We start from the raw sequence: 18235 nt of genomic DNA, 5'->3' as shown, positions 1-18235 counted from the left end.
TGCCTGAAGCACAGCCCCAGTTTCTTCTACATAGATAACGTACACAGAACAGCGGTGGATCCTTGCTGTGTGGGTGAAATCCTTTCTGGCGACAGGAAGAAATCTCCTCTAGTCCATGGTCAGTTAGTTTAAAGAATCCAGTTCTGAAATTAAAAAAAGGCAGGCTAAGAGTCAAGCAAAGGTGTCCCTCCATCCCAAACACGTGCACACACACGCACACCAGCATGTACACTCACACAGCAGGGCAGAGGTCGTTGTGAGACAGCTTCTGTAGGATGCTGCCTCATAGGTCTCTTCTCTGGTGAATGAATCACAGTTAGAGAATGATTCATTACTGTCATCACACTAGTTTTGCTGGAGAATTCATAGTAAATAATCAAAGTGGGAGTAAAGACAGGATTTGGAATTGAAAAGAAGTGCATTCTGAGATAATGTGTTTGATTTTGAAACTTGCTAATCCAACATAAAACTCTTGACATTCCTATCGCTTCAAGACAAACACTTCAAATTTCTTGTGGACTTTTCTTAGAATAGCAACTAAGTTGTTACTTGGATATCTTTTTGAACAAGCATGATAGATTAATCATGATATGGTGCTTAAAAGGAAGCCCTTTAGAATAACCAATTTATACTACAATCTATGTGTTTTACAAAGAACAAGGCCGCAAGAATAGAGACCTTTTCCCCTGAGGCTTTCTTCCCTACTACCCCCTTGAAACACCCAGAACCATGCCCTTTATACTCACTCCTGGAACTTTGGGGAGCAAACAATGGCTATCGACTCTGGCAACATCATCTGGTAAGAGCAGTGAGTGTGTAGGTCGACACTGGAGAGAAATGCGGTCTGTGTGGGGTGAGTCTGAGGAGAGAAAAAAAGTCAGAGGACTCTTAGCGAGGATATATGGTAGTCTTTCCTTATTTGCGATTCCCTTTCTGAGGTTTCAAGCTACCCATATCAACTGCAATCTGAAAATATTACATGTGATGAGATATTTTGAGAGAGACCATATTCACATAACTTTTACTACACTGTATTTTTATAACTATTCTATTATAGTTGTTGTTAATCTCTTCCTGTGCCTAATTTATAAATTAAACTTTATTGCCGGGCGCAGTGGCTCACGCCTGTAATCCCAGCACTTTGAGAGGCCGAGGCGGGTGGATCACAAGGTCAGGAGATCGAGACCATCCTGGCTAACACGGTGAAACCTCGTCTCTACTAAAAATACAAAAAATTAGCCAGGCGAGGTGGCGGGCGCCTGCAGTCCCAGCTACTCGGGAGGCTAAGGCAGGAGAATGGCATGAACCCAGGAGGCGGAGCTTGCAGTGAGCCGAGATCGTGCCACTGCACTCCAGCCTGGGCGACAGAGCGAGACTCCGTCTCAAAAAAAAAAATTAAACTTTATCGCAGGTATGCATGTATAGGAAAAAAACATAGTATATATAGAGTTTGGTACTATCTGTGATTTCAGGCATCCATTGGGGCTCAGAGCTCATATCCCCTGAGGATAAGGGAGGACTACTGTGCCGTACAACCAAGCCTGGTCTCTGAAGGAAGTAAAGCCAAACAGTTCTCAACAGCTGGGCACAATCTCCTTTGTAAGAAGCCACTTGCAACCATGAGAGGTCCACCTGAAGTTCCTAATAAGTAAGGAAGCTCCTTTCCAGCACTGTAAACAAATATAGCTTAATACCAGTATGTGAAGAGATTCATAATTTCTTTCTTTTTTTAAGTTCAAGAGACTTACTATACAATGTGGAGACTACTGTTCATCACAATATACACTTGAAAACTGCTTAAGAGAGTAGATTTTAAGTGTTCTCATCACAAAAAAGTGATGTAATGCATATGCTAATTAGCTTGATTTTCCCATTCCACAATATGTGTATACATATTTCAAAACATATAGACTATTATTATTTGTCAATTAAAAAAAGAAAAAAAAAAAAAAACAGGCTGGGCACAGAGGCTCATGTCTGTAATCCCAGCACTTTGGGAGACTGAGGGGGGCAGATCATTTGAGGTCAGGAGTTTCAGACCAGCCTGGCCAACATGGTGAAACCACATCTCTCTTAAAAATACAAAAGTTGGCCAGGTATGGTGGCAGGCACCTGTAATCCCAGCTATCTGGGAGGCTGAGGCAGGAAAATCGCTTGAAGCTGGGAGAGGGAACTTGTAGTGAGCTGAGATCGCGCCACTGCACTCCAGCCTGGGTGACAGAGCAAGACTGTGTAAAAAAAAGAAAACAAGAAAAAGAAAATGAAAAATATATATGTGCCCATTATAAAGTCCTAGGTAACAAGGAATAAAATGAATAAAAGAGCTCGTAGAAATAAGGAGCATAGGCCAAGTGCGGTGACTCACGCCTGTAATCCCAGCACTTTAGGAAGCTGAGGCAGGCAGATCATGAGGTCAGGAGATCGAGACCATCCTGGCTAACACGGTGAAACCCCGTCTCTAGTAAAAAAAAAAAAAAAAAATTAGCCAGGCATGGTGGTGGGCACCTGTAGTCCCAGCTACTTGGGAGGCTGAGGCAGGAGAATGGCATTAACCCGAGAGGCAGAGCTTGCAGTGAGCCGAGATCATGCCACTGCACTCTAGCCTGGGTGACAGAGCAAGACTCCATCTCAAAAAAGAAAAGAAAAGAAAAGAAAAGAAATAAGGAGTATAAACAATTATTGGAAACTGCAAGAGCTGTCCGTGGTGAAGGATACAATGAGAGAGGGGAAGGGAATGAAAATAACTAAGGAAACGAAATAACTTAGATTGCATTGGCCCCAGCAGAATGACAACTAAACAGATGGGGATTTGTCTGAAGAGCAAGCATAGGGAGATGCTACAAATGGGGTGGGGGAGATCCCACTTCAATTCCTGGGTAGGTGGATGTATGCTCTCACTTACATTGTGCAGAACCATAATTCTGAGATTCTGTAGAGTGTCTGATGAATGATAAGGTGATCTTTTTTCTAATGGAAAGCAACACCATTAAGCCCAGGCAAGTGCATGCTGTCCTAGCTCATGGTTATAGATGACATATCAAATAACCCACCCACCACATGTCATCTAATTCACTCAGACAACCTTCTCAGGGAGAGAGCTCCCAGAAGTCACTGAGGCTGTACTGGACAAAAGTAAACTGAGGACGAAGAGGCTTGGAACTTTCTGGCTTCCCTTGTTTGAAGACAGTGGAAGAGGTTAGGCAGCTTGAGCACTCAAGAAAGGGGGAACTGGAGTAGGCAGACAAAAAAGGGAGGTAAACACAAGGGGGAACTTTCCTCTCTGTACTACCCAAAACGGGGACTCTGATCCCACCGGTTTAGAAGATCTAGGGTGCCTGATGGGTTCTGGAATTCCTGGTTGGATGAAAGACTGTAGGCTGCAGAGCCGTGATGTGAGAAGGCATTGGGCCATTAAACTAGGGGGGTATGGAGAGGACCCAGGGACAGAGCTCAAACCTTCCATCTGGGGCATCATTGGGGAAAGATACTCTTCCTCAGTGTTAAAACTCAAAGACCACTGCAAAGTGGGAGAAAAACAGAATTCTGAAGCTGAAACAGACAAGGCAGAAGAATTCAATGCTGTGCCACATTCCAGTTAAACAAATTCTGACCTTTCAAATGGAAATCAAGATCTGGGTTCCAAGTGTGAAGAAAAGGCCTCCCTGAGGTTGGTGTGTGCTAGCCAGGAGATCAGTGTGGTGGGTCTTGTGGGGTGTGAGAACCGGCAAGGGGAACCCCATCTCAGATGACAGCACACAGAAACTGGCTTGGAGACCTCCTTCAGAAGCATACCTGCTGCACAAAGATCACCAGACAGTAGGAGTGGAGACAGGCAAAGACATTTGTGTCTCAGGGTTGGAGACAGACGAGGAGGTTGTTTGCTGATATTTCCTGCTCTGGTTCTCCTGTTCTTGAACCAAACTGGAAGAACTCAAGGACTATGATGTTGGATTCACCCAGGGATCCATGGAATCAAAGGTGTTACTGGGGTTGTCATGATGGGCATCCATGGACAAGGTAGATGAGTGTCCTCAACAACTGTGAACGGCACGCAGTGGCCCTTGGAACTTTTCCTAGGGAATTTCTTCTATCTCCTCTAAGAAGTGTTTCTCTCTGGATAATTCAGGTTTTTGTTTTTCAAGAGACTCATAATTTCTAATTGACCATCAAGACTTATTTGGTTCCTTACAAGGTCTCTCCATACCATCGAGTCACCCATTCTGGAACAGAAGGTACATACCCAATATTTCAACATAGTAGAAGGCAAGGACTTAGTAAACCACAATTAGATGAATGATTCTTCTTTCCCACAGAGGTGTTAAAAGGTCAAGCATGAATCAGGTTCTATAGGCAAAGGCTGTCCTGTAGCTAAAGCATCATCCAAGGAAGATATGGGAGGTAGGGGACTACTTGAATTTCAGTGGATAGTTAAACCATACAAAGGAGACCATTCTGTTTGGAAGGAGAACACGATTCTAAAATTTGAGGTTAATCAGTTAAAGCATCACCTAAATGTGCATCCTGATTAATTTGTTTCCATTGTTTGTTTTATTAAGCACATATTTTATATGCAAAACAGACAACCATATAATGACTTATGTTCATCTTAGAGGAAGTATGATCTTAGGTAACAAAAATGGAAAAAGATCTAGCATGATTCAAAAAGATAACCAACGTTCACTGACAGAAAAGCACAGACAATAAAAACATGCAATTGACTAGCGTTTTCAAACCTGTTGTCCAAAAAAACAAATCTCCTGCGGAGCTTGACAAAAGCCCAGACTCCTGCACCCCATCCCTGGAAAGAACCATCATGAGGGAACACTTTTCTTGAAAGCTAAGTGATTCTTATGTGCAGCCTCATCTGAGAAGCACCATTCCACGGGGTGCTGTGATGAGCTCACTGTGAAAGAAGCCTTCAGGACGGGAACGTGTTAGCTGAGTGCGGGCAGCAAATCCACACACAAGTCTTCACGGGACATGTAAGGACTTCAGTGACCACAAAGTTTCTACCTGATGAGAATATAATCCTTTAGGCTGCTAAGGAGCAGTGGCCTGTGCCAACACCACCTTCCATCCCATGGTTAGAGCCCAGGATTCTAACTGGGAGTAAATGTGGGTAGCCAGAAAGATAATAAAGAGACATAAGCACGGACTCAGTAAACAACTATTAAACGGAATCAAAAAACTTTGCCGTGATCCCCTGCTCCTCTCTAACTATTGTACCTTCTCTCTCTCCTTCCTTTCACAGTCAAGTTTCTTGAATGAAAGTTCACTATGTTCACTGTGCCCATGCTGCTGGGGATAGAGGAAGGCACTTTCACAAAGAGAAAACAATATGCCGAAGGAGCAGAAATGAGCAAGGAGGGTGAATGCTGAAGGCAGCCTGGGTGCCTGGATGGGAAATTTTCCCTAGAGGGAAATGGCTCAGATGGGGCTGAGACATGACGAGGAGTGCCTTGAGTTCTGGGCTGGAGGTCTGACAACAGTTGGTGATCAATCCATGACCATACAAAGTTTTTGACCTGGGAAGCTGATTTATAGTTGACAAGGTTAAGAAGGAAGAACTGATCTTTTGCATTTTCCTCTGGCCAATTTCAAGATCTGAATAAATCTTACGGTCTGCTTTTCGTTTGTTTTTGAGACAGGGTTTTCACTCTGTTGCCCAGGCTGGAGTGCAGTGGCGTGATCACAGCTCTCACTGCAGCCTTGACCTCCAGTCTCAAGCAATCTTCCTGCCTCAGCCTCCCAAGTAGCTGGGACCACAGGCGTGTGCCACCACAAATGCATAATTTTTTTAAATTTATAGAGATGATGTCTTGCTATGTTGCCCAGGCTGGTCTTGAACTCCTGGGCTCAAGAGATCTTCCCACCTTGGCCTCCCAAAGTGCTGTGATTACAGGTGTGAGCCACCACCTCAGCCTGTTTGTTTTTAATCCCGAATTAGGAAGGAATGGTGCAGAAATGTTATGGAGGAAAAAAAGCTGAACTAGCTGGGCATGGTGGTGTTTGCTTGTAGTCCTAGCTACTCAGGAGGCTGAGGCAGGAGGATCACTTGGGCCCAGGAGTTCAAGGCTGTAGTGCAGTATGATTGTGCCTGTGAATAGCCACTGTACTCCAACATAAACAACACAGTGAGACCTCATCTCAAAATAAATAAATAAATAAATAAATAAGCTGAACTACTATCAATTCAGGCTCTAAATCTGTTCCCAGCTGGGCCCTCACTGATACTTAAAACGCTTTTATTCATTTGTAGCTAAGTTCTACCTGAAGTCTGTACAGAATGATTCTAACCTTTCCCCCATCTCCTCCAGTTTCTAAATCCTCCTTGGTCTCCCTCTTGCTCAACAGCAGACCTAGACTCCAACTTTATTGAGGTCAAGATTGTCTAAAATGTGTTTCCTCAACTCCTCCAGATATCATTTCAAAAATCTCTCTGTATCTTCATTTCTGTTCATTCAATCCTGTCTTGGAGGAATGGATGTTTTTCCCCCTGTGAGATGACTCCCTCTTTGTGCTTCTGATTCGGTCCTTCCTTATCATCACATTACCTTGATTCTCCTGCCCTTTTCCATCTCTATTGTTGGCTCATTGGGCATAAGAACATGTTCAGAAAACTACACACTAGAATGTGGATAAACCGTCAAAATGTTGAGCAAAAGCAGCAAGACACAAATATACATATGGTATAATTCCATTTACAAAAAGGTAAAAGCCAGGCAAAAGTACACTATAGTGTTTAGAGATACACACTGAAGTGGTGAAATTATAAACAAAGCAAGGGAGAGAGGACTTCCCTCCCTTAGGGCATGCATGCTCCTGACAGCGTTCTGTTTCCTGACCTAGGTAGTGTATGTACATAGATATTTGCTTAATGATTTGTTAAAGTGTACATTTAGTTTCTTTCTTTCCCAAGACCAAGTCTCGCTCTGTTGCCCAGGCTGGAGTGCAGTGGCGTGATCTTGGCTCACTATAACCTCCGCCTCCGGGGTTCAAGCGATTCTCCTGCCACAGCCTCTTGAGTAGCTGGGACTACAGGCATGTGCCACCATGCCCGGCTAATTTTGTGTTCTTAGTAGAGACAGGGTTTCACTATGTTGGCCAGGCTGGTTTCGAACTCCTGACCTCGTGATCCGCCTGCCTTGGCCTCCCAAAGTGCTGGGATTACAGGCGTGAGCCACCGCGCCCGGCCTAAAGTATATAATTAGTTTCTGTGTGCTTTCTTATATATATGTGTTATATTTCAAAATACAAAGCTTTTGAAAAACAAAATCAAAACAAAACACGTTCAAGCCTTTCACTCTGAACAATCAACCAAACATTCTCTCAACCCAGCTTCTCCTTAAACCACCATCCCATCTTTCTCCTTTCCTCTAGAGCTAAGTTGCTCAAAATGGTAGTGTACACTTCATTGTCTCCACAACTTTAATCCCTATGACTTATTAAACTCTTACAGTCTACTCCCATTAATGCCTAAAACACACTAAATCGAGGTCCTCAATAATTTGATTAAATCCAGGCCGATCAAAGTCTTCACCATTCTGGAGCTCTCCGCTGCATGTGACATGGTTAACATCCGGAAATTCTTTCTTAAAGCCTTTCTCGGCTGGGCGTGGTGGCTCATGCCTGTAATCCCAGCACTTTGGGAGGCCGAGGTGGGTGGATCCCAAGGTCAGGATTTTGAGACCAGCCTGGCCAACATAGTGAAATCCAGTCTCCACTAAAAATACAAAAAAAAAAAATTAGCCAGGCATGGTGGCGGCTGCCCGTAATCACAGCTTCTCAGAAGGCTGAGGCAGGAGAATCACTTGAACCTGGGAGGCGGAGGTTGCAGTGAGCCAAGATCTCGCCATTGCACCCCAACCTAGGCGACAGTGTGAGACTCTGTCTCAAAAAAAAACAAAAAACAAAAAACAAACACCTTCCTCCTGCTATGGCTTCTGTCCCTTAACACTACCCTCACCTCTTTCATACATCTCTTTGCTTCATTGCTAACTACATTCTATGTTCCCTTAGGTGGCCTGTCCCCCAAGTTGCCAGTGAACCTTTTCTTGCTCTAGACTCTTCTCCCCCTTCCAGGGCTTCCAAGATCAGCACTACATAGTGGATTCCCAGAGCCCTCTCTCCTGCTTTGACTTTGCTCCCAAGTTCTAGCCCTACATTGCCAACTGGCTGATAACTACCTCCAATGATTTGATATCTCACCAGTACCTGAAATTCAACTTGCTCAGAACTGAACCCCACTTTCAAATCAAATCCTTCTCCTGGATCCCCTACTTTTGCTTACGAGATGTTCACTGCAAGGCCCCAAACCTCTAAGTCACCATTGACTCTGAGTCATCATTCTCTATTACTCATTTCTCAAATCCTCTGAAATCCTACACTCATCTCCTCCTTCTCAAACACAATGGCATCACCCTAGATCTCATCATTATTAGATTTTTATCAGCACACTAACCTCTTAAATCATCTCCTTGCCACAACCTACCTTAAAACTGTACTTACGTTAAATTTTCTAAAGTATGGCTTTAATCATATCATTGTTCTGCTCAAAAACCTTTAAGAATTCTCCACTTACTAAAAAGTGGAACCATTCTGCCTGTCCACCCCAGACCCTCCAGAACACGGCTCCAATGTACTGCATTAAAACATATCTAGCCGGGCGCAGTGGCTCATGCCTGTAATCCCAGAACTTTGGGAAGCGAGGCGGGTGGATCACCTGAGATCAGGAGTTCAAGACCAGTCTGGCCAACATGGTGAAACCCCATCTCCACCAAAAATACAAAAATTAGCTGGGCATGGTGGCGGGCGCTTGTAGTCCCAGCTACTTGGGAGGCTGAGGTAGGAGAATTGCTTGAATCCGGGAGGCGGAGGTTGCAGTGAGCCAACATCTTGCCATTGCACTCCAGCCTGGGTGACAAGAGTGAAACTGTCTCAAAAAAAACAAAAAACAAAAATACATGTCTACCATTGTTTCCTGATATGAATCACAAATCTCAGCAAACTGGTCCCCACAATGCTCCAGGAACAGAGTCTGCCTCTTCTCTACTTGTCTGCTCCATAAGGAATTTGCCCTAGGTCCAGCTTGCCAATATTCTACTAAACCCTATCAGGCATGGTACCTCCTTCCTCTGAATTTCACAGTGCCTTCCTGGCACCTCTTGAAACCCTTAGCACATTCTGCCCCAGGTGAAGTTATTAATTGTCTATTTATTTAATCTTTCATGAGGCTAAAATCATACCTTACTCAAATTTGTATCCCCTGGCAGATAAGGAACAAGTTTTCTCTCCCCCATCTACTACAATGGGGGTGTGGTGGGGATACACAATAACAGGCAAATCACCAACATGAATGTAATAGAACAGAAGAAAGGACGGACGGCACACGGGACTGCCTCACAGGTCAGTCTTTCCCAAATTCTGGCATACAAGTATGTGTAATCCAAGAATAAGCCAATTTATTTGCAACTCTGTCATACAACATAAAATGCAGCTTGGGTTATGAGAGTGAGGGCTTAAAAAGGAATAGAAAGAAAAATATAAAAATAATCTTTAGGGAAGGCATCATATTTTACCTGAACATTACCAGAAGGCTGCACAAGATATGCAGACACTTGAAAATCATGTGTATTTATAGCCCTTCTTGTTTATATAAAGATGCTTTAAGAAAGACCAAATGACCAAATGCAAGCACCTGAATTAACCTCCTTGGCTCATTTAAAATATTTTGAGTTATATACCTTTAAGGAACATCATCTGTATACAGTAGGCATAGTCTCTATGGTCAATGTCCACATGTATTCTAGGCCAGCATCCCATCACCAGTCACACTCAGAGGGTAACTAGAACTTTAGGGAAAACAGTTTATTTTTACTAAAAAATAAATAAAAAGTTAAAAAAATTAAAAGCCCTAAGTGGGAAGAAAACAACATTGAAGTACAATAGTCAAGTATGCTAAGGACCGCATCCAAAAGAGAGAAAAACAATAAATAATCTGGATATAATTGACTTTGTTCAAAGAAAGACGCAGTGTGTTTATACCACCACAGGAGAGGCGGAGACTAACTCTAAGAGAGCTCAGAATTGCTTACATGAATCCAGCCCAGTGTGATGAGGCCCTGCTGATCCTGTATGAGGAAAAGTTCTTCTTCGTTCTCTGTGTTGCAGTAATCAGACCCAGCACTTTGCTTGGGGATGAGAACATGAGTAATGGTAAATTCATTCCTCATCTGCCAAAGGAGAAAACAGCTGGTCACAATTCTCTGGCGCTCATGTAACCCTGCTCCACTCCATCCCAAAAGTGGAAACGTAAGCATCTATACGAGTGAAAGCCCTTCCCACACAGCAGAAGTCCTGCCACTCAGTGGTTCACAACCTTGGCTGCTCATGCACATTGCCTGGGGTGCTCTGTACAGCAACCGATGCAGAGACCAACCTAGAACTCTGCAGCCTGGGCAAACATCACAGCCCTGAGGGAATTTCTTGCTGTGCCAAACTGGTCTGCTCAGAAGCTCTGAGTAGAGTACCATTTATCTTCCCTTGCTCAGGTCTAAAGTCGTTTTCCTGTCACTGTTTCCTTAAGTCCATCTCATCCCATAAGCCTCAGCTTACATTTACTCCACTTCATTTATTTATTCATTCAGCAGTAATGGGTTCTTTAAGTGCCTCCATTCAGTGACCTTTCCTTCCTCAAAATTCTCAATACTTACACTGTACATACTTTTTAGCATGATGGTTAGACTTTAGTGCATGTCTGCCTTCTCCCCAAAGTGACTGGGCACTTTTTGTGGACACATACTATGTGCTTTACATATTTCATATTCCCAGGTCCTACCATAAAGTAGGTACTAAAAAAACTGATATGTAGATAATGACTGGATCTTACTACCAAGTTTAAAATTAGGTATTTCTTACTAATAGCATTAAAATAATCACTTCAATTCAATCAATCAATACAGGGTCACCAAATTCAACGTGACATGAAATTATGCAATCCACGGTTCCTTCAGTGGAGGGATTGGTACAAAGAGTAACTGACCCCGGATATTTTCTCTGGGAGTCACAGGATGCCAAGAGGGGAAGAAACAGTTTCGGTTCAGAGAAGAGTTTGGTTTTTTTTACCAGTTTTCCACAGAGAATTCCACATGTCTCCACTCCCCGGGCAGTATTGGCACTGGCTAACTGGAGAAACTGTGGGCACAGTCGCCCGGGCACCACGACATGGCGCAATCCATCGATTGTAGGAACTGTAATGGAGAAAGGAGAAAAGTCTGAGATCACTGAGCCCCACCTCCTCAAGTAGTCCTCACACCTGGCAGCCCTGGGAGAGCAACATTAAGCCACTGGGATCCCCCCAGCTTCAGGCAGTGAGTGGGGATCTCATTCTAACCGCACCAAAACAAGGGTTGTAAAGTCTCTTCTCCAATCTTGGGCCACAGCTTTAAGGAGCACATTACTTCAAGAAGAGAAAATAGTAGGCTTTAATTATTCAAGTTAAGAAAAGGGCAAACTACTAACTTAAGAAAAGTTTTCTTAAAAATAACCTTAAGAATGTAATTGGATTGTTTGTAACTCAAAGGATAAATGCTTGAGGGGATGGATACCCCATTCTCCATGATGTGCTTATTTCATATTGCATGCCTGTACCAAAACATCTCATGTACCCTATAAATATACCCACCTACTATGTACCCACAAAAACTTAAAAAATAAAAGTAAAAAATAAAATTTAGTAGGGAAAAAAGAGACAAGTTCTTTAAACATTCAGGAATTTTCTGTCAGAATCTAATACAAAGAATTAAAAAAATAACCTCCTTGCTGTGGTTTGCCTGTGTCTCCCAAAGTTCATGTCATGGAAACTTAATTCCTAATGCAAAATTATTGAGAGGTGGGATCTTTAAGAGGCGATGAGGCTATGAGGGATCTTTGTTTGCCCTTCCACCTTTCTGTCGTGGGATGACGCAGCAAAAAGGCCCCTGCCAGGCCCCTGGATCTTGGACTTCCTACTCTCCAGAACTATGAACCAAATAAATTTGTGTTCATTATAAATTTTTTTTTTTTTTTTTTTTTTTTTTTTTGAGACGGAGTCTCGCTCTGTCGCCCGGGCTGGAGTGCAGTGGCCGGATCTCAGCTCACTGCAAGCTCCGCCTCCCGGGTTCACGCCATTCTCCGGCCTCAGCCTCCCGAGTAGCTGGGACTACAGACGCCCGCCACCTCGCCCGGCTAGTTTTTTGTATTTCTTAATAGAGACGGGGTTTCACCATGTTAGCCAGGATGGTCTCGATCTCCTGACCTCGTGATCCGCCCGTCTCGGCCTCCCAAAGTGCTGGGATTACAGGCTTGAGCCACCGCGCCCGGCCGTGTTCATTATAAATTACCCAGCCTCAAGTATTCTGTTATAGCAGCACAAAATGGACTAAGACACTGCCCATTCGTCTGAACTTTTAATTTTAAATCTTTATCTCAGATAATATCAGAGTATGACTTTAAAAGAAATACACTAGTGTGAATTCTTGAGAATGGAAAACAATCTGGGCAGTTATTTACTTCTGAACTTAGCCTTTTGGAAGAAGTTAAAATGCCAAACCACAACAAAATAAAAAATACAGTGTAGTCCCCCCAAAAAGGCATGAACAAAGCAGATCATAAAAAATGCCAAGAATGGACCCAGTTTCCGAACACCATGGAGAAACTCCGTGAGACAGCCAGCAAGCTAAAGTTAGGAAGTGTCTCTCACAGCTGTATTTTCATATTTAAAAAAAAAGGTGGGGGGGCAAAAGATGTTCTGCTTTTGCGTATTCAACAGCAAGATCTGAATTGCTAGAGAGGTAACAAAGTCAGAGCAGGAGACACAGTCACACAGCAGTCTGATGATGTTATCTGAGGATTATGAATTAGGTTTGGCAAATTCCTTTCCTTTCAACTAAAAAGTTGATAGTCTGACTTTCAAGAATAATATTAAGCTCTTCAGAAAATCGACCAGACTAGGTTTCAGCAAAGGCCACTTTTATAATAGAGCCAGTGTATTAGGACACAGTACAGCAATACTTATCAGATGGGTTTCTGTGACCAAAGCTTAATGAGTGGGATCAGGAAGGTAATCTTAGGTTGACCCCATCAGAATGATACTGTTTGGCTGCAACTGAGAAAGAAGAGGACATCAGCAAATGCACTTACTACTTTCTGAGTTGCTTAGTGCTCCAGGTTTCAAGGACCTGTCCACCACAGGTGGCTTAGCTGGCCTTACAGTTGTGTGACAGTCTGAAGGCTGTGTGGATGAGACAGGTGAGGTGGGGAACACATCTAAGGAGGGCTTCTCCAAGTCAGGCACTAGCGGGCCACCTAGGCCAGGGTCCACCTTCCCAAACTCCTGTACAATTTTCAGTCGCTCTTTTTCTAGCTCCTGGTTCCGGATCATCTCCTCGAAGGCATGGAACTGTTCCTGTTCCAATTGCTGCTGCTTCTGTTGTGCTACCCTCTGTTTTTCCTTTTCCAGCTCTTGCTGGATGGCCATGTTTCGGGCCAATTCCTCTGCTTCCTTCTTCTACAAAGAGAGAAAATTTAGGCTAACAGTTCACACCTCAGTGACTTCACACTTCAGGAGAACAAGGCTTTTTAGCACAGAGATTTCCAAAATGTACTTCTGCTCTGGCCTGATTACCTAACACAGGTTTCATGCTTTCCTCAGTATCTTTATACCTATGGAGTTAGTCACCACCCCTTTCTATCCGGCCACTGTACCTATCTCCAAGGACAATTAAAATCCCAATCCTCTCAATATCCTCCTGGCAATGATTCTACCTAATGCACTTTCCTCTTCACTGATATCTTTTTCTTTTTTTTTTTGAGACAGGGTCTCACTCTGTTTCCCAGGCTGAAGTGCAATGGCATGATCACAGCTCACTGCAGCCTCGACCTCCCAGGCTCAAGCGATCCTCCCACTTCAGCCTCCTGAGCAGGTGGGACCACAGGCGTGCACCACTACACCTGGCTAATTTTTGTATTTTTTGTAGAGACAGGATTTCGCCATGTTGCCCAGGCTAGTCTTGAACTAATGGGCTCAAATAATCTGCCCACCTTGGCCTCCTGAAGTGCTGGGATTCCAGGCGTGAGCCACAATGTCTGGCCTGAAATCTTGATGCAACTTATTGTCTGTGTTCTCCTAACCTGTATCACAGTTTCATTCTCTCTGTGTCATGTATATATTCTATATTTCAAGCAAGGCTATAAAATAGAACCAGAACCAAACTTATACCTGCTATTTTGGGGATCTCTACTGAATTTTTTTTTTTTTTTTTTTTTAGAAAGAGAGTCTCACTCTGTCACCCAGACGGGACTGTAGTAGCTAATCATGGCTCACTGCAGCCTCAATCTCCCTGGGCTTAGGTGATCCTCCCATCTCAGTCTCTCCAATAGCTGAAACCAGAGGTGCGTGCCACCACACTAATTTTTGTATTTTTTGTAGAGAGGGGGTTTCACCATGTTGCCCAGGCTGGTCTCGAACTCCTGCACTCAAGCAATCACCCACCTCAGCTTCCCAAAGTGCTAGGATTACAGACATGAGCGACCACACCTGGCCTTCTACTGAATTTTAACCCAAAATGAAGCCTCTGAAATTTTTATGGTTTTTATGTATTTGTTCAACACAGAGTGACATTTTAAGCTAATAAGAAATACTTGAGTGGCACTTTGATTTAAAAAAAAAAAGAAAAGAAATGCTAAGTAATAACCTCCTCCTTAAAGCTTACACTCATTTGGTGCTTTAGAAATATATACCTCAGGCCGGGCTTGGTGGCTCACGCCTGTAATCCCAGCACTTTGGGAGGCCGAGACAGGTGGATCACGAGGTCAGGAGATCGAGACCATCCTGGCGAACACGGTGAAACCCCGTCTCTACTAAAAATACAAAAAAAATTAGTCGGGCATGGTGGCGGGCGCTTGTAGTCCCAGCTACTCAGGAGGCTGAGGCAGGAGAATGGCGTGAACCTGGGAGGCGGCAGAGCTTGCAGTGAGTGGAGGTCGCGCCACTGCACTCCAGCCTGGGCGACAGAGCGACTCCGCCTCAAAAAAAAATATATACCTCATAGCTGTTCATCCCTCTGCTGATTTTCAACATCAGAGTCCAGAATAGAGACCAGCAGACAGCTACACAACAGCCTGTGAGTGGCTGCAGTATGTATTCACAGCTGGCCACTGACAGCACCCTAGGAGTTTCTCCACATGTTTTAACTGACTCTTCCCAAAAAGGTCATTTGAAAATAGCTTGAAATGGCTGGGTGCAGCGGTTCATGCCTGTAATCCCAGCACTTTGGAAGGCCGAGGCAGGCAGATCACTTGAGGTCAGAAGTTTGAGACCAGCCTGGCCAATATGGTGAAACCTCATCTCTACTAAAAATACAAAAATCAGCCAGGTGTGGTGGCAGATGCCTGCAGTCCCAGTCACTTGGGAGGCTGAGGTAGGAGAATTACTTAAACTGGGGAGGCAGAGTTTGCAGTGAGCTGAGATCGTGCCACTGCACTCCAGCCTAGGTGACAGAGTGAGATTGTCTCAAAAAAAAAAAAAAAAAAAAAGCTTGAAAAGTCAATTCTTATAAATAGCCTCAGGTATAACCAAATGTTAATCAAACCCTCAAATTGTCTGATCTAAAAACCTATGTTATGGAGAGAATGTTCATCGTTCTTAAGATTCTCACTCTAGATACAGCAGGTAGGCAACAGATTTTCGGTCCCTCAAGTCACTCTCTTCAACAAATAGGCTATATCTGTGTTACAATCCTGAGCCTAACCACTGGTGGTGGTCTACTTTTTTGAGTTTCTGGTCTTTGCCCAAAAAAGGTGAAACAGCACATTAAAAGCACAGGATATACTGAAATGTCATATTACAATCCCAGGGCACAGCCTAAAAAAGCAAAATAATTTTCTTCTTGGCTGTTATATACTGACCTTTTCTTCATTATATTCTGTATATTCTTTGGTATATCGTTTTAACAGTTCTGCCTTCAGCTCTTCTGCTTTGGGAAATGCAATCTCCTTTAATTTCTGAGACACCAAACAGAAAACAGAATTAGAACAATACCAGAAAATTAGAGAATCCAAAAGAAGACTTAAGTCAAGTTGGTGATTGCAACATTTCCCAAAATGATTTAAAATACCCCCTACTGTACCATACCTGCTACTTCAGAACTGTTCTGGTGAAATGGCCTTATTTCCTATTGTAGGATCTGATACTCAGATGCAGAGACTACTACTTTTATCTTGCAGTCAGTCTGTACTGCTCTGAAGCTTTTAGATGGGCAACAATGATAGTCAAGACCCACCTTTACTGTGTCTTTCTTTTCAGGAATGACAGCAGATTTGTAATCTCGATGCTTTGGTAGTTTCTCAATAAAGAGCCTAAGGAAACAGTTAAAAATGATTATGAAACAAATGGTCCAAATGTCCATAAGACCCTAAACCTATGCAACCCCCTTATCCTGAAGCCCTTACATGAAATGAAAGGTTCCAGAAGTGCAGCTAGCACACCCAGCTGGGCCATGCTCCCTTCCCATCTCTATCCCCCCTAAAAAGCCAGAGTCTTTTCCTCTACTCTCAAACTAGGCAGCAAGCACCAGATTCCCACAATGAAAAGGATGGCCAAAAAAATTTGTAAAAGCCTTTCATGTGCCCACAAATGTACCTCCAAAGAAAGAGATCTTTTTCTTGTGACGTGACAGGCTTTCAAAGGAAAGGGCTTCTGTCACAAAGCAGTCTTCAGAGAAGAGTTTGGCAGCCATGGGCAGGAAGAGAAAACCATGTTTCCTTACTACTTCTAGTTCTTACGTAACCTTTAACTTTGGCTTTTTTCCTTTGGGATTCATGTTCCTTCAAAGAAGAATATTACTTTGCATCATATAAAATGCATGGAAATACTTAGTGCATGTGTTCCATGCACATAGTATGTGCATATTACATGTTAGTATGTATTGTCTTTGATGAAAAGTGCTTAGATAAATATAAAGATGCTAGATTTCATCTTTTGGTTCTTGTCCTTGGCTCTAAAGCTCAGTGGGGAGAATAAACTGAATCAATTCACAAATCTCTAACATTTAAGACATCTACTTAGGGGCAGTGAAAATAAATAAAAGTCCAGTAACTTGTCACAGAAAGAAAGTAGCAGATTCAGAATTTCAACATGAGCAGGCTTGCTCCAAAGTCTATTCTTTTAACTACTACACCATACTTCTTCCATATGGTTTCTGGAATGTCTAGAAATACTGGAGGGGTTCTGAACAAAGATGTCTTTTAACAGAATTAAGTTATAATACGCAGAAACTGAGATTTAAAAAAAAATAAATTGAAGGTAGCTTGTCGATAGCTCTAAAATATTATATTGTAGTTGGGATAAACTCTTTTCTACTTACTGCCCATGGGGCAGGAGTAATTGGAAGAGGAAGCCTCAATAAGGAAAAAAGATGACCCCCACCAAAACAAACTATAAGTCCTCATCCTTTAGTTCTTTTTTTTTTTTTTTTTTTTTTTTTTGAGACGGAGTCTCGCTCTGTCGCCCAGGCTGGAGTGCAGTGGCGGGATCTCAGCTCACTGCAAGCTCCGCCTCCCGGGTTCATGCCATTCTCCTGCCTCAGCCTCCCAAGTAGCTGGGACTACAGGCGCCCGCCACCACACCTGACTGATTTTTTGTATTTTTAGTAGAGATGGGGTTTCACCGTGTTAGCCAAGATGGTCTCGATCTCCTGACCTCATGATCCGCCCACCTTGGCCTCCCAGAGTGCTGGGATTACAGGTGTGAAGTTTCATTTTGATCCAACTTGATAAGGCTCTTCAAGGCAGGGATGGACTCTAAAATAAAAATAGTTCTTTAAAAAGCTTCCTTTTGGATTCATGAAGAAGATATAAAACAGGCTGGGTGTGGTGGCTCATGCCTGTAATCCCAGCACTTTGGGAGACTGAGGCAGGAAGACTGCTTGAGCCCAGGAGTCCAAGACCAGCCTGGGTAACAGAGTGAGACCTTGTCTCTATCTATATTTTTAAATTTATATATATATAAACAAAACAAAACATAAAAAAAAACCCACAAAAATTAGCTGGGTGTGATGGTATGCACCTGTAGTCCCAGCTGCTTGGGAGGCTGAGGCAGGAGGATCTCTCGATCCTAGAAGCCTGAGCTTACAGTGAGCTTTGATCACACCACTGCACTCCAGCCTGGGTGACAGAGGGAAATCCTGTCTCTATATAA

The 18235-nt window shown here is 43.3% G+C and overlaps 1 protein-coding gene across 7 annotated transcripts in view; it reads right to left on the bottom strand.

Annotated features, from left to right (window-relative positions):
* STAMBP (STAM binding protein) overlaps window positions 1-18235 on the bottom strand; it is a 36704-nt gene that overhangs the window by 2634 nt on the left and 15835 nt on the right. For 6 of the 7 annotated variants that reach the window (XM_031655273.1, XM_031655277.1, XM_031655278.1 and 3 more), the window contains 7 exons: window positions 16320-16395; window positions 15946-16041; window positions 13180-13546; window positions 11125-11249; window positions 10095-10232; window positions 747-859; window positions 44-143 (listed from right to left, as the gene is read on the bottom strand). In XM_031655273.1, coding sequence (XP_031511133.1) covers window positions 44-143; window positions 747-859; window positions 10095-10232; window positions 11125-11249; window positions 13180-13546; window positions 15946-16041; window positions 16320-16395 — 1015 coding nt within the window. Of the gene's footprint in view, window positions 1-43; window positions 144-746; window positions 860-10094; window positions 10233-11124; window positions 11250-13179; window positions 13547-15945; window positions 16042-16319; window positions 16396-16678; window positions 16854-18235 lie in introns of those variants that run through there. The other variant, XM_031655279.1, reaches the window with a different exon arrangement.

This window comes from Papio anubis, chromosome 14 (genome assembly GCF_008728515.1).
Source record: "Papio anubis isolate 15944 chromosome 14, Panubis1.0, whole genome shotgun sequence".
NCBI classification, from domain to species: Eukaryota; Metazoa; Chordata; class Mammalia; order Primates; family Cercopithecidae; genus Papio; species Papio anubis.
Note: the sequence above shows the minus strand (reverse complement) of the source record. Positions and strands in the feature narration are given on the sequence as shown.